The sequence below is a fragment of the Geotrypetes seraphini genome, chromosome 6 (genome assembly GCF_902459505.1).
Source record: "Geotrypetes seraphini chromosome 6, aGeoSer1.1, whole genome shotgun sequence".
Classification (NCBI taxonomy): domain Eukaryota; kingdom Metazoa; phylum Chordata; class Amphibia; order Gymnophiona; family Dermophiidae; genus Geotrypetes; species Geotrypetes seraphini.
This window is the reverse complement of record NC_047089.1, coordinates 259,990,917-260,016,958: the sequence shown is the minus strand read 5'-3', so window position 1 is coordinate 260,016,958 and position 26,042 is coordinate 259,990,917. Positions and strand designations below refer to the sequence as shown.

At 43.5% G+C, this 26,042-nt stretch overlaps 1 protein-coding gene across 6 annotated transcripts in view; it reads left to right on the top strand.

Annotated features, from left to right (window-relative positions):
* ZFX (zinc finger protein X-linked) overlaps positions 1-26,042 on the top strand; it is a 193,349-nt gene that overhangs the window by 155,150 nt on the left and 12,157 nt on the right. For 4 of the 6 annotated variants that reach the window (XM_033948097.1, XM_033948099.1, XM_033948096.1 and 1 more), the window contains one exon: positions 9,546-9,686. In XM_033948097.1, the coding sequence (XP_033803988.1) occupies positions 9,546-9,686 (141 nt within the window). Of the gene's footprint in view, positions 1-9,545; positions 9,687-9,786; positions 9,873-12,362; positions 14,265-26,042 lie in introns of those variants that run through there. The other 2 variants (XM_033948102.1, XM_033948100.1) reach the window with 2 other exon arrangements.

The following is a 26,042-nucleotide window of genomic DNA, read 5'->3' as shown; positions in this document are numbered from 1 at the left end:
GCCTGCCCATCAGTTTTTTTGTTCGATTCGCAGGTCGCCTCTTCAGTAACTGGTAAGCTAGATTTCTATCTTTGACCAGCCTCACTAAGAATTTCATGAGTATTTCCCCTTGTTGGGTTTAAGGGTTGGTGGGGGGTTCCCCAGGATGGTACCCCTTCTGATCTTCAGGCTGTGTTTATGTTCCAGGATTTTTCCTGGGTTTTGCAGTTTATATTGTTTGTTTCCAGTTGGCCACTTTTGACCGTAGTTTTTAGTATAATATGTTATTGAGCAGAATTGACTGGTAGCGGGAGGTCCCACGCCCTCTCTTTCTTTTCTACTGTTTCCTGTTGTTATAGGTCTACATGGCTTTTCTACTAACTGGGCAAGACAGGAAGCTCTCGGGCAGGTAGTCCAAAGGGGAGGGAACATCTTTTAGTTACCTGCAGCTGAAGCTAATAAAGATATAAGATCCCATCCATTCAGCATCCAGAGAAGATTTACAAGAAGGAAGATTAGCAGAGGTAAGAAACCTAATCTTTCATTCCTGAATGGCTCCCGTAAAAGAGGCTATTACACCCAAGAAAACATCCCTCCTGCCGATGGTGCTTTAGGGGGGTGTCAGGGGATTGCAGGCCAATGGCAGGATGGAGTGGGCATCCCTCATGCCAATTTTGGGGGTGGGTGCTGGGATTCCCCTGCTGCAGCTGGCTCAGCTGTAATGGCAGGGGTATTTTCAACTCTGATCAGCTGAGCTGGCAGGACTTCCCAAAGCCACGGCTTTGAGAGGCCTGCCAACTCAGCTGATCAGGGATTCCCTTACTGTGAGCAGCTGAGCTGGCCATATCTACATTTCACATCTCTTGCGGCTTTGGAGAGACGTGTATGGGCACTTAAACTTGCCCCCAAGGCCACCTGGAAGACATACTAAGCGAAATTGACAAGGTAAAGAGTGATGAATCACCTGGATCGGATGATATGTATCCCAGAATACTGAAAGAACTCAAGCATGATCTGTAACCTGTCACTAAAATCAAGCATGATCTGTAACCTGTCACTAAAATCAGAGGAGATCCAGGAGAATACAGATCGGTAACCTGTCTTCAGTGAGAACAGTTATAAAAAATAAAATTCTGGAACACGTAGACAAACATGAATTAATGGGACAAAATCTGAATGGAGAGAGGCTTGCCTTACCAATTTGCTTGACTTCTTTAAAGGTGTGATGTGGATAAAGGTGAGCTGGTTGATGTAGTGTATCTAGATTTTCAGAAAGCTTTTGACAAAGTTCCCTATGAGAGACTCCTGAGAAAATTAAATAGTCATGGGATAGGAGGCAGTGTTCAGTTGTGGATTAGGACTTGGTTATTGGACAGAAAACAGAGGGTAGAGGGTTAACTGGCCATTTTTCTCAGTGGAGGAGGGTAAATAGTGGAGTGCCACAGGGATCTGTACTGGGACTTGTGCTATTTAACTTATTTATAAATGATCTGGAATTTGGAACGGTGACTGGGGTGATTAAGTTTGCAGATGATACCAAACTGTTCAGATTTGTTAAAATGCATGTAGACCGTGAAAAATTGCAGGCAGACCTTAGGATATTGGAAGGCTGGATGTCCAAATGGCAGATGAAATTTAACGTGGACAAATGCAAAGTGATGTACATTGGGAAGAATAACCCAAATCATAGTTACCAGATGCTAAGGTCTACCTTGGGAGTCAGCGCACAAGAAAAAGATCTAGGTTTCATTTTAGACAATATGCTAAACTTTCCACCCAATGTGCTGTGGCGGACAAAAAAAGCAAACAAGATGCTAAGAATTATTTTAATTATTGAGATGGCTTGGGGAAATCCATTGCTAATTCTTAGGATAAGTAGCATAAAATCAGTTTTATTACTTGGGACCTGGGTTGGCCACTGTTGGAAACAGGATATTGGGCTTGATAGACCTTTGGTCTGTCCCAGTATGGCAATTTTTTTGTTCTTATGATAATAATAATAACAGTTTATATACCACAGGACCGTGAAGTTCTATGTGGTTTACAAAGATTAAAAGATGGTACAAATTGATTGAACTTAACAAAGGTGAAAGATAGTGGTTAACAACTCAAGGGAACCATTATTGAAGAGAAAGAATTGTACGGGTCAGCTGTCTAGATACTTCAGGAACAGATTTGTTTTTAGGCGTTTCCTAAATTCCCCATAAGTGGAAGGCGTAAGCAATTGTTCTAGATCTTTACCCCATAATGCTGCTTGGTGTGAGAGAAGGTGTTGATGGTGTCTTTTGAGTTTACATCCTCTAACTGGGGGGGAAACGAAGTTCAAGTGTGAGCTTCTCTTATGTCTGTTGGCTGAGAAGGAAAAAAGGTCAGTTATGTATTTAGGGGCTAGACCGTATAATACTTTAAAGCAGAGACAGGCGAACTTAAACTTTACGCATGCCTCCATCGGTAGCCAGTGCAGTTGTCGGTAGTAAGGTGTCACGTGATCAAACTTCTTCAGCCCAAAAATCGGTAGTAAGGTGTCACGTGATCAAACTTCTTCAGCCCGCTGCATTTTGTATTAATTGTAATCGTTGCATATTATTTTGGGAAATTGCTAAATAGGCTATGTTACAGTAATCAAGTTGACTCAGTACAAGGGATTGTACCAGAATTCTAAATGCTGACATATCAAAATATGCTCTAATGGATCGAAGTTTCCAGAGAGTGAAAAAACCCTTTCTGATTAAGGAGTCTACTTGGTCTTTCATGGTTAGGCACTGATCTAGTGTTACACCCAATAATTTCATAGTAGTCTGAATAGGATAACTAAGTTTATTGATGTTTAGTGGTGTTTTGGTGTCAATTGGATGTGGCGAAGCTATAAAAAGTTTTGTTTTTTCTGAATTAAGTCTTAGTTTGAATTTAATCATCCATTGCTCCATCAAATTTAGTGCTTCTGATGCCTTGGGAGTAACTTCCGAGAGAGAATTAGCAAATGGGATGATGATCGTAAAGTCATCTGCATAACTGAATAATTTTATCCCCAGCTGGGTCAATAGTGAGGACATGTAGACATTGAAAAGCAATGGAGATAGTGGTGACCCTTGCAGTACGCCAGATGGATTGCTCCAGGTATCGGAGAGATCATAATTGAAACGTACTTGATAAGGAACATAAGGACATAAGGAAGCTTCGAAACCAGTTCAGTATCTCTTCCCTAATACCAATAACATCCAGGCGTTGTAGCATTTTCCCATAGTCCACTAGGTCAAAGGCAGAGCTCATATCAAATTGCATGATCAGGGCATTAAGGCCCTTGCTGAACAAGAGACGCAGATTATCTAAGATAGCCACAATTACTGTCTCAGTACTGAACAAAGGTCTAAAACTGGATTGAGTTTCATGTAAGAGAGAGAACTGATCAAGATATTCCATCAGTTGGGTATGTACCAATCCTTCCATGATTTTTACAATAAATGGAATGGATGCTACTGGTCTATAGTTGGTTACCAGTGCTGGTGATTCTTTACTATTTTTTGGAATTGGGGTTATTATGTGACCGTTATTAGTGAGGAACTTTCCATTTTTTAGGTTATGGGTTAAGTATTGCAGCAAAGATAGTTTAAAGTCTAATGGAGCCACTTTCATAATTTCCGGGGGACATGAGTCCAGAGTGCAGTATGATTTAGAGTATTTGCTATATAGTTTGATATAATTATTCCATTCTGGATCGTGAAAGGAACTCCAGATGGTAACCATGATGTAAACAAGATTAATAATGTTACAATGCATCTGTATTGCTCCATGGTGCGACCTCATCTTGAGAATTGCATTCAATTCTAGTCGCCTTATCTCCAAAAAGATATAATGGAACTAGAAAAGGTCCAAAGAAGAGTGTCCAAGATAATAAAGGGGATGGAACTCCTTTCATATGAGGAAAGACAAAAGAGGTTAGGGCTTGGAAAAGAGACATCTGAGGGGGGTCAAAGACTAGTGGACACTCAATGAAGTTACAGGGAAATACTTTTAAAACCAATAGGAGGAAGTATATTTTCATTCAGAGAATAGTTAAGCTCTGAAACACATTGCCAGAGGATGTGATAAGACAGGTTAATATAGCTGGTTTTAAAAAAAGGTTTGGACAATATCCTGGAGGATAAGTCTGTAGTCTATTATTCCGACTGACATGAGGGAAACCACTGTTTACCCTGATCAGTAGCATGGAATATTGTTGCTATTTGGAATTTTGCCAGGTACTTGTCACCTAGATTGGTCACCATGAAGATGGGATACTGGGCTAGATGGACCATTGGTCTTACCCAGTAAGGCTATTCTTATGTTCATCACTCTCTTTGCCTTGGTGACCTTTGAACTGAATTTTGTAGCTCAGTGTTGCCCAAACTTGTATCCAATATGAACCCATTTTAACACTTAAATATTTATACAACCCCAGATGATGATGAAAACAAAATAGCAGTCCTTCACTTCCCTCCTTTCACTCACTTTCTTCTTCCTCCACTTATCAAAACCATGAAGGCAGCAGTAGCAGTTGTGGCAATCAACATAAGATGCTGTGTGTACTTCCACAGATCCCAGGACTATGCATGGTTTCTAATCTAACAGGAAACACAAATGGGGGAAGAGGGGGGAAAGGAAGGAGCAAAACCTGTTAATATTCATTGACTCACAGGCCCCATGTCAACTGCTACTATTGGCATAGGTTACAGTAGAGATAGAGGAAAGGGAAGCATCCCTCTTTCTGTTACACCCATCCATTGATGATGTGTCTCCATATGGGGTTCCAACAGACAGTTTCAGAACCACTGCTCTAATTAGTTCTGAATTATGAGATGAGGAAGGCGATAACAAATCCACTTCCACCGGGAGGAAACTTCAGAAGTCACGGTTGGAAAACCCACCCCAGCTGCTGCTAAAAAATATGGATTGATTAGAATGTAATATTGAGAAAGGAGGATCAGAGTTGAAAGACCAGAGAAGGAATTTATGGAATAGGCAATGGCCTAGCTAGGAATGAATGGGCCCTGGGCAGAAAAATTAAGATGGGTCTGTTATAACATCATCTCTTCCCACATAGTCAGGACCAGAGTAAGGGTGTGTGGATTGAGGAACAATCTCTTCAGAGCTCCAGGAAATCCAGGAAAAAGCATACACATTCCAGACCTAAATAGAAAACCTGTCAAAGTACTATAATAGTAATTGAAATGCAAGATATCAGAGTTATATATTTCTTAAAGCTCACATATTACAATTAATAAATTCAGAAAAAGAAACTTTTTTCTATATTTTTTGTCAGACCATTGCTTTGGACCTAGTGTCTTTTATTCTACTTTTCTCTGTTTTTTCCCTTAACTCTCCAGTGTCTCCTGTCCTTTTGACATTTCTTCTCTTTCTGTGTCCACCATCCATTTTTCCTCTGAATTCTTAACTTTAAAAACAAAAAAACTTCTCCCCTCTTTCTGTCCCTATTTTTCCACATATTCAGCATCTGCCTATTCATTGTCCCTTTCTTCCCCCCCCCCCCCCACATTCAACATCTGCCTTCTCTATCCCTCTCCCTCATCTTGTGTCCAACATTGTTCCTATATGTTCCTGTCTTTATGCTCCCTCCATGCCCAGCATCTCTTCTCTGTGACTTTGCCCCTTCCCATGTCCAGCTTGCACCATTTCTTTTTCCTTTTCTCCCACACCTCCCGCTGCCCCCACCCCATGGTCCAGCATGTCTCTCTCCCTCCTTTGGTACAGCATTACTTTCTATCCTGGTTCAGTCTTTCTCCCTCTCTTCCCCCTACCAGATCCAGCATCTCTCCCCCTCTACTTTGCTCCAGGTCTCTCTCTCTTCGATTTGCTTCCCTCCTCCAGGTCCAGTTGAAGAGTTCCTCCCCTTCAAAGCTGAACTCTTCAACTGGGTCACCCTCTGCTTGTCTACCGGCTACTTCCCGCTGGAACTCGGCCACATCCTTGTGTCTCCAATAATCAAAAACCCCAAAGAACCACCCTCGGCAGCCGCCAACTACAGACCTATTGCCAATATCCCTCTCTTCCTCAAAATCATGGAAGGTCTAGTCAACTATAACCTCATATCTTACCTAGAGAAATTCAACATCCTTCACGACTCACAGTCAGGATTCCGCACCAACAACAATACGGAAACCGTTCTAGCCTCATTAACCGATCACCTCCACCAACTTTTCTCACTAGGAAACAGCGCACTGCTACTCCAGTTTGACCTCAGCAGTGCATTCGACCTAGTAGACCATGACATACTACTTAGTTGCCTCGACTCCATTGGCATTTCCGGACAGGTACTAACCTGGCTCACAGGCTTCCTAAAAAACCGCTCCTACCAAGTCCACAACGACGGAACCTTCTCTCATACCTGGTGCAAACCCTGTGGAGTTCCCCAAGGCTCCCCCTATCTCCTTCCCTGTCCAATATCTATCTAGCTTCACTGGGACACATGTTATCGAACCAAAACCTGAAATCCTACATTTACGCAGATGACATTACTATCATCATCCCTATTACCTCACTGTCACAAGAGACAGAACTATACATCTCAACTGTCCTCACCATGGTTGAACACTGGACCACACGCTTCAAACTGAAACTAAACCCAGAAAAAAACAAATTTTTCCTTGTAAGTCCCAACCACAAACTAACGACCACCACCCTGCAACTTAATGGGCTAAAATATCCAATCAATCCCATTAAAATTCTCGGAGTCATCCTGGACCGCTGCCTCACCTTTGAAGACCATACCAATGCTCAGATCAAAAAATGCTTTTCCACCCTTTGGAAACTCTGTTCTATCAAACACTACTTTGATTTCCCCACCTTCAGATTGCTGGTCCAATCCCTAATCTTAAGCACCCTGGATTACTGTAACATCATTTACTTGGGTTCCTTCAAGAAAACCATTAAACGTCTTAGACTCATTCAGAACACCGCCATCCGCTTCATCTATGGCCTCAAAAAGTCAGACCATGTTAGCCCTTTCTACAGAAAACTTAATTGGCTTCCAATTGAAGCAAGGGTCATCTTCAAATTCGCCTGCCTCTGCTTCAAAACCTTAACTGGCTCATTCCCGATATACCTGTCACGCCACTTTGTGTTCCCAGGCTCCAACCGTACACGCAATGCCCACCTGTTTGCCTACCCCTCCCCAAAAGGATGTATCTACAAAAGATTCCTGGACAAAACCCTCTCTTTCCAAGCTGGCAAATGGACTGACTGCCTGACCACCCTCATCTCTCTTGCCCCATCTTACCTATCCTTCAGGAAATCTCTCAAATCATACCTCTTTGATAAATTTCTCTAACTCCCTCCCCCCCAATTCACTAATCTCTACCTCGCCTCCCTTCCTCTCCCTTCTAATCGCCCTACCTCTTCTCCCCTGGTTTTTCCTCTCCTCTTTCTGCTCTCCCTTGTAACTGTTATCAGATTATTTTGTAATTACTACTGGTTATATTATACACCTGAAATCTAACTTGCTGTATCTTGCTGCATATGTACAGTCTCTTCTCCTGTAAACCGCTCTGAACTGTTTTATGGTATTGCGGTATACAAAAATAAAGTTATTATTATTATTATCTCTCCCCCTGGTTCAATCTATCCCTGTCTCTTTTCCCTCTGTTTTTCCCCTCAACCCCAGCATCTCACCCTCTTCTTTCCTCGCTTTCTCCCACCCCCTAGGTCCAGCATCTCTCTTTTCTTTGCTCTTTCTCTCTCTCTGTCTCTCTTACCTCAATTTCTCCCTCCCAAGATCCAGCATCTCTCCTTGTCTCTCTTTCCCTTCTCCCTCTCTTTCCTCTAGTTCCCTTCTTATCGCTTCCCCCTCATTATTGTGTATTGATGGCACTGAAGTAAGTACCTCAAAGAGTTCATTTATATGTGGCAGAACTGCTCTTGGTCACTTTTATGACGTATTCTTGTGTTTTCTTTTTATGCTTTTATTGTTCCATATTTCAGATGTTACCCACTAACATATTACCTAAGGCATGTATCTTGCCATACAAAGAAGCTTATAACATGTTTTGAACTCTTTAGTTAGAAAAATGTGACATACCGTATTTTCACGCAAATAACACGCACCCGTATAAAACGCGCACACGAATATAGCGCGCAGAAATCACGATGATTTGCACAAAAACTTTGATATACCGCGCTCACGGGTATACCGCGCATGCTGCCCGACGCTCCTTTCGCCCGCCCTGACTTTCCGTGCGCTGTCCCGACTCTCCGTTCACCCCCCCTGACTTCCGTGCACTGTCCCCCCTTGAAGGTCTGTCCCCATCCTGAAAGCCTGATGCCCCCCCCCGACGTCCGATACATCCCTCCCCCCCCCCCCGAAGGACCGCCGACTCCCCAACAATATCGGGCCAGGAGGGAGCCCAAATCCTCCTGGCCACGGCGACCCCCTAACCCCACCCCGCACTACATTACGGGCAGGAGGGATCCCAGGCCCTCCTGCCCTCGACGCAAACCCCCCTCCCCCCCAAGAACCTCCGACCGCCCCCCAGCCGACCCGCGATCCCCCTGGCGACCCCCACGCCCCCCCCCCCCCCCTTCCCCGTACCTTTAGTAGTTGGCCGGACAGACGGGAGCCAAACCCGCCTGTCCGGCAGGCAGCCAACAAAGGAATGAGGCCGGTTTGGCCCATCCATCCTAAAGCTCCGCCTACTGGTGGGGCCTAAGGCGCGTGGGCCAATCAGAATAGGCCCTGGAGCCTTAGGTCCCACCTGGGGGCGCGGCCTGAGGCACATGGGCCCAACCCGACCATGTGCCTCAGGCCGCGCCCCCAGGTGGGACCTAAGGCTCCAGGGCCTATTCTGATTGGCCCACGCGCCTTAGGCCCCACCAGTAGGCGGAGCTTTAGGATGGATGGGCCAATCCGGCCTCATTCCTTCGTTGGCTGCCTGCCGGACAGGCGGGTTTGGCTCCCGTCTGTCCGGCCAACTACTAAAGGTACGGGGAAGGGGGGTGGGGGGGTCGTGGGGGTCGCCAGGGGGATCGCGGGTCGGCTGGGGGGCGGTCGGAGGTTCTTGGGGGGGAGGGGGGTTTGCGTCGAGGGCAGGAGGGCCTGGGATCCCTCCTGCCCGTAATGTAGTGCGGGGTGGGGTTAGGGGGTCGCCGTGGCCAGGAGGGTTTGGGCTCCCTTCTGGCCCGATATTGTCGGGAAGTCGGCGGTCGTTCGGGGTGGGGGTGCGAGTGGTCCTGCCGGGGGGGGGGGGATGTATCGGACGTCGGGGAGTCGGCCGGGCAAGAGGGCTTGGGCTCCCTCTTGCTCCGATCGTGGATGCGGGTGCGGATGGGAGCGCGTGCGAGCGGTCATTCGGGGTGGGGGTGCGAGCGGTCCTGCTGGGGGGGTGAATCGGGCGTCGGGCGGGGTGGGAACTATGTTTTAAAACTTTGGTATACCGCGCTCACGCATATAACGCGCGAGGGGTATGCGCGGTAGGTAAAAACGCGTATAACGCGCGCGTTATATGCGTGAAAATACGGTAAATAAATGCTGCATAAATAGTGCTGCACAAAAAATATTGTTTTGTTTTTTCTTTCAGGTAACAGCAATGATGAGATTGAAAATAGAAATGGCACTGCCAGTGCCCTCTTACATATAGATGAATCTGCTGAATTTGAGAGGTTAGCAAAGCCAAAAATAAAAAAAAAGAAACGACTGGAGAACAGACAGTATCAAACAGGTGAGTTGCCATCTTGGGATTTTTAAGGGTTAAAATGTGAAACGTAGGCAGAGGGATTTTGAAATGGAATCTTTGCATTTGCTTTTCTGACCACTTCTAGCCCTGCCTCCAGACCTACCTCTTTGCTCCATGGAGAAAAATATGCATGTTGTCAGCAGAGTGAAGTTTTAAATGTCAGGTCTCTGGGTAAGCATGCAGAAATGCTTTAAAATTGTTTTAGGGGGGGATAAATTTATAACTTTGCTTCCAAAAATCGGATGCATATACCAGCAAATTTTAAAAATAAAAGTATGCTTTGAACATTATCTCAGGGAATTTCCTGGGTTAAGTAACACACTTATGCATGCTTTTTCTAAAGTATACATATAGCTGTAAGTCCCTGCCTTTCTGATTCCTTCTGTTCTATCTGCACAAACATAAGCGCCTACAGTTTTTCTGCATTTCAGGAGGACAGTTTTATGAGGTGCTATTTCTGTGTTTAATATTTTTTGATGTACGCATAATACATTTTCCACACCATCTATTGTATTATACAAGTACCATGAGCTGTCACAAGAGGTCACTGCAGCCATTTTCCATTCTCATTCACAAGAGGAAGGAGCAAGTGAGCTCCACTCCTGCTCCAATCACCCCCACTTGGACCACCAAAGATATCAGGTAGGCCCAGAGAGCTATCTGGAGTTGGGGATTGGTGAGGGGGGGAATTTCTGGGAGGGAGTGTTGACACCTGGGGAAGGGGGAAGGGAAGGAGGGGATGAGAGAGGAATCATAGGGCAATTGATAAACAGGTGCTGGCCGATATTCATCCTGTTTGACTGTCTTGTCTGTTTAGATTGTAAGCTCTTTCGAGCAGGGACTGTCTTCTTCGTGACTGTACAGCGCTGCGTACGTCTGGTAGCGCTATAGAAATAATTCATAGTAGTAGTAGTGTGAAGAGTTTCAGTCTTTGGGAAGCAGAGCTGAGACTATGATGTCATCATGCCTCATTCCGCCAATAAGAGCCAACCTCATCAGTGATGTCACAATGGCTTGATTGTCCTGTACTCCCCTCTGCCCTCCAACCCAGCCAGCAAATTAACCCTTCCCCTTAACTGTATCCAGGACATCACTTAGAAGTCTAGGTCCCTTTGTTTTATTTCGGAAAGCTCTGAAAACTTTCTTGTTTACTAAACACTTTTGAAACTAAGCCATTCTAGATTTCTTTCTTCTTTTATATTTATGTACTATACTTACATTATTGTAAACCAAGTTGAGCACCTTTTGGTTGAACACCCGGTCTATAAAATGAAGTTTAATTTGTCTGTCTTGGCTGTTTAGATTGTAAGCTCTTTGGAGCAGGGACTGTCTTCTTTGTGACTCTGTACAGCGCTGTGTACATCTAGTAGCGTTATAGAGTTAATTAATAGTAGTAGTAGTAGTAGATACAGATTGGGCTAAAAGTAGGTATACAGTATTTATTCATTTCTTTTTTTCCCCCCATATTTTATTTAGTTCCTTTAAAATGTATACAATTAAAAACAGTCTAATACAAATACGAGAGATCCAGAGACATTCAGAGATGAGAAAAACTGTAGCCAATAACCAACCAACATCGAGGTACATTGTACTATGAAGTTCAAAACAACAATCCCCCCCTCCTCCAGAAAGAGGTGGCTCTGAAAAAAGAAGTAAGGTTACCAGTATAAAGGTCAAGTGTTCAATAGACAGCTCTTAGCCATAGGTGTTACAAAAGTGTTCCTATATAGTAGTAAACTGTTTCCCCACTTTTGAGTCCAAGTTTATGATGTCTCTCTTTTCCATCGAGGCCTGCGTAATCATCAGAGATCGCCACTGAGCTAAAGTTGGGGTGTGTATAGAAAGCCAGCACTGTAATATACATTTCTTGCCCAGTAAAATAGTGCAATACAGAAAACCCTGGGTTCTGGAGTTGTAATGTGGTATTAACATCAAAGGAGATGGTCGCTTGATTCAATTGCATTCCAAAAAGACATAACAGAGGGACAGGTCCAAAACATATGTCCTAGAGAAGCATGAGGTTGAGCACATTTAGAGCAATTGTCCATTTGTCTAAATCTGGCCAAATAGGCCTTATGTGGAGAGATGTACAAGTGGAGCAAAAATGTGTAGTTCATCTCACAAAGAAGGACATTAAGCATATCTTGAAAACCCAACTGTTTGGGGGTCCTCCAGGACAGGCTTAAAAATTATTTAATACTGTATTATACCTAATCAATATCTGTAAAATAAAAATAAATTATTAGGATTTTCAAGTTTCAAGTTTATTAGGATTTTATATACCACCTATCAAGGTTATCTAAGCGGTTTTTACAATCAGGTTTTTACAATACATACTATATACCTACTTCTGGCCCACCCTTTTATTGCTCTGAACTTTGGTACCTACTCTCCTTGGAATTTGCCTACTCCAATCCTTACTAAAAGGACATTTTTGCAATCCAGGTTGCCTGGTTTTTGGTCACCCCTACTGTGTTTCTTGTCTTCACAATTTGAGGGTGTTGTTGTTGTTCTTTTCTTACTTATATCCTTCTTCTGCATATATTCCATTGGATAGGCTAACACCACTGGTAGGATAAGTGAATCATGAATAGACAATCTCTGTGCTGTACCCACCAGAACTAAACTTCTAACATATGTTCCTGTGTTTTATATCTACAGCTCAGGACCTCCTGCTGATGCAAGTGCAGCCCTGGCCTCATACCCAACAAGAGGAGAAGAAAGAGGCAGCCAAGGCAGAGCACAGCAGAGCCCTCCTCCCATCATCCCTTCATTGTTCCCCTTACCCCTTCCTTCACCCTACCATACCAAGCAACCTTCCTTGGTCATTCCACCATGCTACCCCTTGAAGACGAGGATGAGGATTAGGAGGTGGTAATAGTGTCCAATAGCAAGGAGGACCAACACATCTAGCTGCCGCTATCAGCTGCTCCTTAGGCAGTCAGTGCAACATCCTCTGTGGTATCAGGGGTGCAACCACATCTGCCAAAAGATGGGCTATTAGCTTCCTTAGTGCGGCAAATGACCCAGCAGCTAGAGGTCCTGGACTTAAGAACATAAGAATTGCCACTGCTGGGTCAGACCCCAGTGGTCCATCGTGCCCAGCAATCTGCTCAAGCGGCGGCCCTTAGGTCAAAGACCAGTGCCCTAACTGAGTCTAGCCTTACCTGCGTACGTTCTGGTTCAGCAGGAACTTGTCTAACTTTGTCTTGAATTCCTGGAGGGTGTTTTCCCCTATAACAGCCTCCGGAAGAGCGTTCCAGTTTTCTACCACTGGGAGAATAGAGGCCATTCAAGGACAAATGTTGGAGTCACTTATGATCCTGACGTTCGCCTTTAAACGTGCTGGCATCTGCCAAATGTACTCCCCTGGTGCCCCTTAACTCTGCCATTTCCAGACACCTATCCTCTTCCTTTCCCTGAGGTGGCCACTCTCCCTCCCCCATGACACCCCCCACAGTATTGAAAATTGAAAAAACTAATAATTTTATATGTTTGTAATCACAGTTGTCAAGTGTATTTATTGCTTGGACATGGTTTCCCACCACCTCTGTATATCCTTATTCACTTACACTAGAGGATAGCTCCTCACCATTACCGAAGTGATGGATAATGACCCATGTGATGTGAGACAAACCAAGCCTGCTGTGGTCCAGCTCTTTCCAATGTGGTCATACAGACCCTTTACCCAGCCTCACTGCTACCCTGGTTCAAATAGGACGAAAGACCAAAAAGCAAACTACTATTTTGCTGAGGAAAAGCAGGATGCTATATTACACTGCTTGGTGATGTCATTAACTGCATGGATATGTTGCACAGCCATTTTTTGCAAAAGCTTTTGGAAGCGCCTGACTGCTCTGGATCCAGCAGTGGTTTAGTTATTTGTCCTTTAAAGCAGCCGTGAGCCAGTTGCCCTTTAAGGGACAGCTCATGTTTGGCCAGGGTCTGGATGACCTCATAGCCAGTGTGCAGGTTTGCGGACCTATGTCATTGCCTATGAATAGATCCCACCTTTCCAGGGGTTCAGGGCACTGATTTTCATCCCTTCAGGTGTTCTCGTCCCCTGCTGGTTAGCGGCCTTCATCTGCCAGATTGCAATTCTCGGTGCCAATTGTCCACGGGGAATCATCCGATGGCTCCTGAAAAGAAGCAGTTCTGATGCCAAGCCAGTACCTTCCCTCTCACATATGGGTGGGCAGTTGTCCTTTCTGGCCCAATGGCAGACCGACCATTGGGTCTTGGAGGTTCTCCAGGATGACTCCAAACTTGAGTTCTCTGTCCTTTGCCCAAGTATTTTCTGGATTCACTGGCGGGCCATCCCAAGAAGGCGGCTCGGTTACAGGCCACAATCTGCTGCTTACTAGATATTACAGCTACAGAGCCCATCCCAGAGCAAAGCTTGATATTCTTTATTATTCCAAAGACCCAAGTTACTAAACATTTCCAAGGAAACTTGAGAAAAAATGTGGCCCCCAAGAAAATTATTTGATCAATAATTCAAAATAATTTAACCAGCCAGAAATGGCCACTAAGGGCCAGATTCTCAAATCTTGCTGTGCCTTTAACGATGGTCGCTAAACCATTTCCAGCCAGTTTAGCATGCCAGTATTTTACTGGCTGATTATCAGAATGGCCCACTATGGTCTTTTCCGAGCTTCCTAGCAGACTCTGCCATTCAAATGTAGTACAACGAGGTCATTAATATTGAAATGATAGTAACACTGTCTCATTAATATTTAAACAACCACTTTGAGGGATTCTCTATCATCGCTGGGTGAATCTCAAACATCGTTGAACTATATTTATTGGCAAAATTTTCTGGCAGGATCTGAGCTGTCATTGCCTTACTTTCCAGTCAGTGTCTGAGTTCTGATTGGCTCAGGCACTGACAGGAAAGTAAGGCTTGACAGCTCAGACTCTGCCCCACCCCCCCAAATTAAAATAATAAAAAAAAGATGACCCCCCAATTCCTCTCTCCCTCCCATTGATCCATCCCAGGGCCATTCAATATGATGCCCCCCATTCAGCAGGAGGGATGCCCACTCCCTCAAGCTGCTACTGCCACAGACAGGAGTATCCTGCCCTCCTCAACAACCCGCTGCCCCTGTACCTTTAAATTGAAAGATGGTAGGATGACTGCCCACGCTCACCCTCCCACTACTGTTGCTGCCACCGGGGTACCCCGCTGCGCCTCTGTACCTTTAAATTGAAAGACGGCAGGATGGATGACCCCTCCCTCCTGCCACCGGTGATTTTTCCCCATGACAAGTCTGTGCACAACACGTGCATTCATTCATTGGCTGTGTGTCCCTGACATCAGAGGTAGGCGTTGATCATAATAATGTGTCTCGACCATGTGCAGGCAGTCCCCGATTAAGTACAACTCATACTTAAGAACGCAGTCACAGCTTCATTTGATTTCACTGAGCAGTATTTCCAGTGGCATAGACTCCTACACTTCTCCTGTAGCAGATTCAGAAATGATGCATGGCCACATTAAGAACAGTGTGTGGTTCTGCATGCTGTACCTTAGAGGGAGCACTGGTAGGGACAGTTGGCCCTTTTTTCAGCTGGGAGCAGAATCTTAAAATCTACAAGATCTGACTTAAGAACAGCTTTAAAAACTCAACTCGTTCTTGTCTTGAGGCCTACTTGTATATACTTAATGCTGAAGCCTGGAATTGGCCTAGCATTGAATATCTGGGAATAACGACAGCATCAGTTAACAAAATGCTTACCGCTGTTGGCTGAATATATACCCCTAGGTTTTTAATTGAACAAACATTTTCCTATGTAACTGTGTGGCTCTGGCCACATCGAGAAATACCTGTACAGCCTGACCACAAAATTTTAGATCTTTTGTTTCTTACAGTATGTTTTCAAATCAAGAATTTTATCCAAATCAGATACAAGAGAAACTAGGAGAATGGCCCCCTGGATTGAATAATATATTGAAGACTCAAACTTTGTTAAAATCCTTAGAAAGATTTAAAACATCCATGGCTCCCTCCACTTCCTGCTGCTTGACTCTGTCAAAAGACAGATAGTAACAGTTAATGATAGGAAAAGGATCACTATTTATTAATAATAGACCCTCCTTCAAAACTTTTCTAAGCAAAATTACAGCTGATGATAGATGACAATACTCCCCGACATCCCCCGATGAACCGGCACTGGAGACTGAACCGCCCACGGCAGCGAAAATAGCAGGAGGAATTCCTACTCCCTCCTGCCACTGGATGCTCCCCTGATCTAATCTAATCTAATCTTCTATTTCTGCATCGCTCATACCTAGGTAGGCTCAAGGCGACTTATAGAGGGGGGCGAGGATGGAGAAGGGGGAGGAAGGGTGAGAGAAGAGAAGAGGGGGGTAGGGAGAGGGGTGAAGGGGGAGGAGAGGATACGGGTGATTAAGTGTAAAATAGATGAGTTTTCAGTTTCTTCTGGAATATTTAAAATTTTCAATCCTGCCCTAAGGAGAACCGTCAGGGCGTCTTACAATATAAAACACATTAAAATACAATACAATATACAGAGTAACCACACATATATTCAAAACATAATATACAAAACCCATACAAAATACATAAAATTAGGGTTTAAGGGGGGGGAATACAATAAATTAAAACAAAGAAAAAATTAACACTAGGGTTATTCTTCTGTTTCTCAGGACACTAATAGCACTACCTGTTAAACCTGAGAATATACATCAGAAAAGAGATATGTTTTGAGATTTTCCTTTGTCTGAAGAGAGCTCAGTCCCTCCTGCTTCTAGGCCTGCCGATCCACTCGACTCTCTTTATGCTGATACAAATAATATGAGTTTAATAATCAAATAGCAAAAGCTAACAGGAACAAATCACATAGCATACAGAGTAATAGAGCATACACCAGGCTGGCCAGTCTGATGGAGAACTTCCAATGAGTTCTGACTCCTTGGTTCAAAGAGCTTTCTTTTATATGATTCTGACAGCTCTGACCCACGTTGGTGCATGTTACATCTCACACTTTCATTGGTTAATCATATTCTTTATCTTATTTATTAGCCTATGGATTGGTTAACATAATTGAGTGATACTATGTGTCATGCCTTTTTAAAAAAAAAAATCTAATTCTACCCTTATCTTCTATAATAAAACGCTAGGCGCGCATGCGCACTCTTACCTGCGTGATCTGTGATCCCTGATCCGTGATCCGTAGGTCCATGGCTAACGCTCCCTCTCTCGCAGACCGCAAGGTAATGTGCAGTCTTGCCGGCTTTGGTTCCCTTTCCCTTCACGGGTGAAGGTTATTTGTACGTTCAAGTTCCGGCTCCCTTACACTTTACTGCCAAAGTTTATTTTAAAGTTCACAGCGGTGGCAGCGGCTCCTCTCTCAAGCCTCTCTCGCAGACCGCAAGGTGATGTGCGGTCTTGCCGGCTCTGGATCCCTTACCTTTCACAGGCAAAGGTTATTTTTAAGATCAATCGATGCAGGCGGGGATCGAGAGATAAACCTCCACTGCCGCTTGGAACTTGAAAAGAATTCCACAAAATAACTAAACGAGCCATTGTTCTTAAAGTGATCGTGTATCTCCATTGTCCAAATCCTGTTCCAACCCCCTTGTACAGGCTTAAACTGCTGTTGTGAGACATGTAAAAATTAATAGTCTACAGCTGTCATAACAGCTGACAATAGGGTTATCATAGTTGTGGAGTCAGAAAATACGGCATTGGTGAACCGACTTCCTGCTGCTGAGAAAGCATGGGCAAGGGCTCCTGTGGCCAGTCTCATTGGCTGGCAGGCCATGTGCATATTCTGCAAACCACATTTGGTGCCATAGTTTTGGAGGGGGACTTGAGCCCTTGAGACCCCTCCTCCCCCATGGCTATGCCACTGCCTTGAAGGGAAATTCCTCCTCACATAACCTGCTCTTTTGGTGATGGGTCAAAAGCGCGCGAGGACAAAGGCGCGCCGACAACCGAGCGCGGACAACTGAGCGCAGGGCTTAATCGCACCGAAGAAAACCCGTATTTTAAAGGGCTCTGACGAGGGTGGGGAGAATCCCCCCACTCTACTTAATAGGGATCGCGCTGCCTCATGTTGTCATGTTGGGGGTGTGTGCAAACAGTTAAGTTTCCAGTATAATAAGGGGGGGTAACAACCCCCCAACCCCCCTACAACGCCAGCACAATCTCTATTAAGTAAAGTGGTTCCCCACCAACACCCCCTGTCAGAGCCCTTTAAAATACGGTTTTTCTTCGGTGGGATGAAGTCCTGCGCTCAGTTGTCCACGCTCGGTTGTCGGCGTGCCTTTGTCCTCGCGCGCTTTAGACTATGAACTGCTCTTTTGGATAAAGACTGTGCGTGGGGGGGAGGGGCTTAAAGATCTGCGAGCAGGCAAGCAAGTTTCGTGGAACACCTACCATCCAGGAAATAGCAGACATGTTCGACGGTCGCCATAACAATTTTGAACACATGCACGTTCGAAGTGCGAACTTACGCTTTCAAATGAGTGTCGAGTAGCGGTTGACCCTACACTTTTCACTCTGAGCCAATTTAACAGTTTATGCGATTTACTCTGTGCCAAAAAAAAGGTAGATGAGACAAGGGGAATATTCCCCCAACATCCCCCTGACATCTCCAAACATACACACTGAAGGACAGGGGGCCAGGGAGAGACATTGATAAAATAAAACCTGACACACTGACATAAATATGTCACACAAACACTCAAAACCAGATAGATGGCATTCAAATACACACACAGGACAGGAGGCTACAGAGACAGCAAACACAGGTAGATGGCATTTAAATACACATACAGAAGGACAGGGGGCTAGAGAGACAGCTTGAAAGCAAAGCCAAAAAACAGTGGACAAGGTGAAAGAGACACACACACACACAAAAAAAAAACCATACATACAACGGCCAAGGAGAGAGACCAAAATAAATAAATACAGACAGCGGCCAAAGATATAGAGAATATGGCAGTCAAAAACATACACAAAAAGACAGGGGATTAGAGAGATAGATTGAAATTAAAAAACAAAACAAAACAATAGTCAATGAGAGAGAGACACACAGAAACCCCCCCCAAACCCCCACCCTCCAAAAAAAAAACGTACAGCAGCCAAGGAGATAGCCACCAAAACAAAGAAGGACATACAGCGGCCAAGGAGAAAGACCAAAACAAAGAAATACAGATAGGTACCAAAGAGATAGACAAAAGGTGGCAGTCAAAACCACACACATAAGGACAGGGGGCTAAAGAGACAGATTGAAAGAACACAAAAATTAAAAATGGACAAGAAAAGAGAGACATACAGAAAAAAAAAAAAACCATACAGACATCCAGCAGCATAGGAGACAGACACCAAAACAAAGACAGACAGACATACAGTGACCAAGTAGAGAGACCAAAATAAAGAAATACAGACAGCAGCCAAGGAGATAGACAGAAGGTGGTAGTCAAAAACACACACAGAAGGACAGGGTTCTAAAGAGACAGATTGAAAGGAAAAAAAACAAAAACAGTTGAGAATGAGAGAGAGATGCACAGAACCCCCCCCCAAAAAAAAACAAACCACACATACAGCAGCCAATAAAACAAACACCAAAACAACAATATACAGACATACAGCGGAAAAGGAGAGATAAATAAATTAATAAATACAGGCATTGGCTAAGGAGACAGACAGCAAAAAAAGACAGTCAGTCAAACAGCAGCCAAAGATAAAGACTGATAAAAAAAAAAACCCAGACATACAGCGGCCAAGGAGACAGACAGTAAAAAAGCACATACAGACATACAACGGCCAAAAAAAAAATAAATTATATAAATACAGACAAACATAAGCCACAGAGACAAACACTAAAAAATTACAGACACAGACAGCGGCCAAGTAAACAGACCAAAATAAAAACAATACAGACAGACAGCAGCCAAGCAGACAGACAGACAGTGGCCAAGGGGACAGACAGCAAAAAAAACAACAGACAGACAGTGGCCAAGGATAAAGACAGACAGCAGCCAAGCAGACAGATAAACAGTAGCCAAGGAGACACACAGCAAAAAAAAAAACAACAAACAGACAAATAGGGAGGCAAACATACATAAACAAAGGAGGCAGGAAGAGAGAAATAAAAAGACAGACCAAAAAAAAAAAAATTTTAAATTATAGGAATGACTAAATCTACACATCTATTCTAGCACCTGCCAGTATTTGTGTCTGGCTGTTTACTCCAGCTCATTAAGAAATCTGCGGCAGTGTGCGTGTGGCATTTTCCCTATTGCTACAAGGACCCTGCGTTGGACCCTGTAAGAGCTGCTCCACAAAACTGGACACTTCTCAGATAAGTTAAAACCTGTGTGCTTGGAGCAGGGAGCAATTTTGTTTTGGTTTGGGTAAAGAAGGTTTAATAGGGGAACATTTACTAATCTTTCATTGCTTTGGGTGAAGAGGTTGTGCTGGGAAGAGGGCCAGGGAGCGATCTTTCTTAACTTTTGAGGGAAGGGTGTGCTTGGTAAGGGAAAAGCAACAATCTTGCATTGCTTTGCGGGGAAAGGTGTGTTGGGGAGGGGGTTAGGGAGTGATATTGCATTGGTTTGGTTGAAGGTGGTGTAATTGAAAAGGAACAATATTGCATTACTTTGTAGAGAGAGGTGTGTTGGGGAGAGGGTCAGAGATTGATTTTGCATTGGTTTGGGTGAAGGTGGTGTGCTTGGTTGGAATCAGGTACTGATCTTCCTTTGCTTTGAGGGGAAAGGTGTGTTTAAAAGGGGGCGTTAAAAAAGAAAATCACAACAGTCAATGAGCCTATATACCCATTGCCAACACTCTGTGTAATAAAAACCACCAGTTCCATCAGTCAGTGTGTCGAAAAAAAACAAACAGTGCCAGCAGTCAGTGAACCTATACAAAAATTGCCAACACTCACTCTGTGAACAAAACCCTGGGCCATCAATCAGTGTAGCTAAAATAATATTCTTAACACTCATTGGGCCAAAAAAAACCCAGTGACAGCAGTCACTCTGCCTAAAAAAACCTGTACCACCAGTCAGCTACTCCAATCATCAGCTTAAAGAAACACACTTAAACTAACAGTCACAAAAAAAAACAACACAATGCTTACAAAAAGACATCTACAGGAAGAACAGTCACATCAACAGATAGACTTGAAGAGGAGAAAGTTAGAACATCTACAGGAAGAAGAGTCACATAAACAGGTAAAGTTGAAGAGGAGAAAGGCAGAAAGAGAAAAATAAAGACGAAAAAATAGAACTCTTGAAGAACAGGAATATCAACGTAAAAAAAATGCAGAACGAAAAAAAAAGAGCAACTCTAACTCCGGAAGAAAAACAATCAATGCATCAGAAACTTGCAAAAAGACGAGCACGTCTATCTATTGAAGAAATAAAAAAACAACATCAAAAAACACAGAACAAAAAAGAACTAAAATAGCCACTCTGACTCCGGACGAAGAGCAATCACTGCGTGTGAAACATGCCGAAAGAGAAAAAGAAAAAAGAGCAAGCTTATCTATAGAAGAAAAAAAAATACAAAGACAAAAAAATACAGAAAGAAAAAGAACTAAAATAGCAACGCTAACTGTTTTAAGAACAAAAAACACTGCGTCTGAAACATGCCAAAAGAGAAAAACAAAAAAAAGCAAGTATATCTATAGAAGAAAAAAAAACAAACAACGTCAAAAAGACACAGAAAGGAAAAGAACTAAAATAGCAACTCTAACTCCGGAAGAACATAAATCAATGCATCATACACATGCCAAAAAAGAAAAACAAAGGTGAGCAAATAAAACTATTGAACAAAAAAAAAACCACATTAAAAAAATACAATAGCAACACTAACTTCAGAAGAAAAACAATCAAAAACTCAGTAACACAACAACCTATAAAACCCATTATAACACATCTGTCACAGAGAAATATAAACCATAACCATCAAACAAGCACCGGAATACAACCAATTGCATTTAGAAATGACATGGAAAATATTAATGAGGACAACATTCAAATACACACATGTGGATATTTATATCAAATCTGCAACTTTTGTAAAGCTAAACATTTCGAAGCAGAAATACCTTCAGATGGTAAATTTTCACAATGTTGCTCAAAAGGAAAAGTACACCTTCCCCCAATTACTACACATCCTTTCATCCAGCAACTCATGACCAGTCAACATCATTATAGCAAAAATTTATTTGCTAATATACGATCTATAAATAGTGCACTAGCATTTGCCTCCATGGGAGCAAACATTAGTCCACCTCCTGGGCATGGGCCATACTATTTCCGCATCCATGGTTCCACTGACATTACAATAGTCATCCCACTAACCAGCTTCACTCCAGAGTTGCTCACCTCTCTTTCAAGCTCACTTACTCAGATAGAACTCTGGATGCTATCCCACAGACTAAAATTAAATCCTGACAAAACCAAATTCTTCCTAGCTTTCCCCCAACGACAAAATCAAAGACACCACAATCCAAGTGAAAGGTATGGCCTTCCCCCTCGAACAAACCTTAAAAGTATTGGGAGTCACCCTAGACAAACATCTATCCCTGGAAAAACATACTGATATTACGGTCAGGAAATGCATTTCAGTTCTTTGGAAACTACGCACCATAAAAAAATACTTCGACGACACCTCATTCCGCCTGTTGATACAATCCTCCATTCTCAGCATCCTAGACTACTGCAACATCATTTATCTGGCCTCCACGAAGAAAACCATCAGGAGACTGAAATTTATCCAGAACACCGCCATTCGCCTTATATTTGGCTTAAACAAATGGGAACACATCACCCCTTTTTACCACAAACTACATTGGCTACCCCTTGAATCTAGAATCCTATTCAAGTTCGCGTGCTTCTGCTACAAAACTGTCTTTGGGCTATCTCCGAGCTACCTCACCCCTCATTTCAACCTGAACTGCAACAAAAAGAACTCCCGCAGAATCAATCTTTTCGCCTTCCCCTCCCTAAAACTATGTCACCTCAAAAGGTTCTTCGACAAAACCTTCGCCTTCCAGGCAGCCAAACAGAACCCTTGGCTAGCCCAAATTCTGCTCAAGGCCCACACCTACCTTGATTTCCGAAAAATACTCAAAACTCATTTATTCCACACTCAATATCCCTAACCCCCTCTCTTCCATTTCTCTCACCCCTCCCTCAAACGACCCATCTCTCCCGGTACCCCCCCTCTTTTTGATCTCCCCCATCTCACTAACTCCAATGACCTACTCAATCCCCCCCTCGCATGCTCACCTTCACCTCATTGCTTGTAATTATGATCAATTGTAACTATGATCAATTGTAATTTCTTGTTAATTTTGTTCCAATATCTTCATTACTTGTAAATATAGTTTATTGTAATTTCTTATTAAGTTTTGTTTAATTGATGTGAACTGCCTAGAACTCCCTGGGTATGGCGGTATACAAAAATAAAGTTATTATTATTATTTGTCACAGAATAGGTACACTGCACCCAGAACAGGGACAAAACAGACAGTATGCACAATTACAGTGGTACCTTGGATTACAAGCATAATCCGTTCCAGGAGCATGCTCATAATCCAAAATGCTCGTTTAACAAAGCGAGTTTCCCCATAGAAAATAATGGAAACTCACTTTGATACGTTCCCCCCCCCCCTCCGATAACCGGCATCGCTACCCCCTCTCGCAAAGGCCCCCTTGCTCCAACCGGCACCACCCCCCGCCCGAACAACTTAAACTTACACCCCCCCCCCCCTCATCTAGCGCAGGCACAGATCATGTGCCTAGAAGATCTTCCGGCTTCTGCCTGCCTGCCTGCCTTGAGCATGCATCTGCGCATGCTCAAGGACTTCTAATTCTCCCTCTTGCACAGTTTTGAATTTAAAAATTTTTAAAAAGTTAAAAATCAAAATTTAAATTATTGAGTAGTGAAGTATATATTTATAAATGAATGACGGAATAAGTCATATTAATATATGAAGGTTTTGGATCTATGAAAGAAACCCCAGCCACAATTCCTTATATGGATGATAGTATTATGATCCTTGGAGTGGCAATTCTGAGATTCTTTCCTTCATTTGGTAGTAATTAAATCATTTATTTATATGGCTGTTTTTTTTCTCTCTATTTTGATTAACCTTTTGTGGATCTGTTTATTTGTGGTTAATTTTTCTTCTTTTTTATTATCTTTTTGATTGATCAACTATTGCCAAGGTAAGCCGTAATATTACCAGTCCTGCTACTATAATTAGAGTAATTACCAGTGGTCGATATAGAGGGATACACTCCGCAATCATGAAGCCTTAAGGTTTAGCTAAGTCTGTCTTAAAGCATATATATATCCATACTCTACACTTCTTAGCACAAATCAGAAAAATGACATAACCAACTAATCCAATTATGCTAAACAAGAGTAACAGTAAGATATATTCAAACCAGTAAAATTTGTTCCACCAGTCCATATAGTTTGTGATCATCCAGATAAAGTCGATTTGCCAGTCCATTTGATATCTTTATGGTCTGTTATGTCCAGAGCACAATGTCCAAATAGTGTACATAAGAACATAAGCAATGCCCAGCAGCCTGCTCACGCGGCGGCCCAACAGATCCAGGACCTATGCAATAATCCTCTATCTATACCCTTCTATTCCCTTCTCCAGCAGGAAATTGTCCAATCCTTTCTTAAACCCCAGTACTGTACTCTGTCCTATTACGTTCTCTGGAAGCGCATTCCAGGTGTCCACCACACGTTGGGTAAAGAAGAACGACGGCACTCAACTTCAAAAAAGGAAATTATGATGCCGTGAGGAAATTAGTGGGAAAGAAACTCAAAGGCAACATAGGGAAGACGGAATCCGTAGAAAAAGCCTGGACCTTACTCAAGAAGACTGTGCACGAAGCGCAAAACCTATGCATCCCCAAGTTCAGAAAAGGGTGCAAAAAAAAAATAGAACGAAAAATCCAGTGTGGATAACAAATGAAGTGAAGAAGGCAATAAGCGACAAGAAGGCATCGTTCAGAAAATGGAAAAAAGACCAAACAGAGGAGAACCAAAAAGTGCACAAAGAACATCAGAAGGAGTGTCACCAAATGGTTAGAAAAGCAAAAAGAGAATACGAAGAGAGACTGGCAGAGGAAGCAACAAACTTCAAGTCGTTCTTCAAATACGTCAAGGGGAAGCAACCGACGAGAGAAGAAGTGGGACCATTGGACGATGGTGACAGAAAGGGAGTAGTAAAAGGAGAGAAAGAGATAGCTGACAGGTTAAATGAGTTCTTCACGTCAGTCTTCACGATGGAAAATATAACCAACATTCCGGAACCCGAGGAGATCGTTATAGGAGACCAAGACGATAAGCTGGTCGATTTAGAAGTAAGCCAAGAGGATGTACTCAAGCAGATTGACAGACTAAAGAGCGACAAATCGCCAGGTCCGGACGGCATTCATCCAAGGGTACTCAAGGAGCTAAAAAAACGAAATAGCGGAGCCATTTCGACAGATATGCAACCTATCCTTAAAAACCGGAGAGATCCCGGAGGATTGGAAATTAGCAAATATCACGTCCATCTTCAAGAAGGGCGCAAGAGGAGACCCGGGAAACTACAGGCCGGTGAGCCTGACCTCAGTCCCGGGAAAGATGATGGAGGCACTAATTAAAGACAGCATCTGTGAGCACATCGAAAAAAATGGGCAGCTAAAACCGAGTCAACACGGCTTCTGTAAGGGTAGGTCATGCCTCACTAACTTATTGTACTTCTTTGAGGGGGTGAGCAGCCAGATGGATAAAGGGGAATCTATAGACATCATTTACCTTGACTTCCAAAAAGCCTTCGACAAGGTGCCACACGAGAGACTGCTTAAAAAGATATGGAACCACGGGGTACAAGGGGAGGTCCACCGATGGATCAAAATCTGGTTGGCAAACAGGAAACAGAGGGTTGGCGTAAAGGGCCACTACTCAGACTGGAAAGGGGTCACAAGCGGAGTTCCGCAGGGGTCAGTGCTGGGACCGCTCCTGTTCAATATCTACATAAACGACCTAGAGGCGGGAACCAAGTGTGAGGTCATTAAATTTGCAGATGACACCAAACTATACAGCAGGGCTCAAACCAGGGAAGACTGCGAAGATCTTCAAAAGGATCTAACACAGCTGGAAAAGTGGGCCGAAAAATGGCAGATGAGCTTCAACGTGGGGAAATGCAAGGTCATGCACGTGGGGAAAAAGAACGCGATGTTCACATACAAAATGGGGGGAACACCACTTGGGGTCAGCAACCTGGAGAGAGACCTGGGAGTGATGGTAGATGCAACACTGAAGGCATCGGCGCAATGCGCCACGG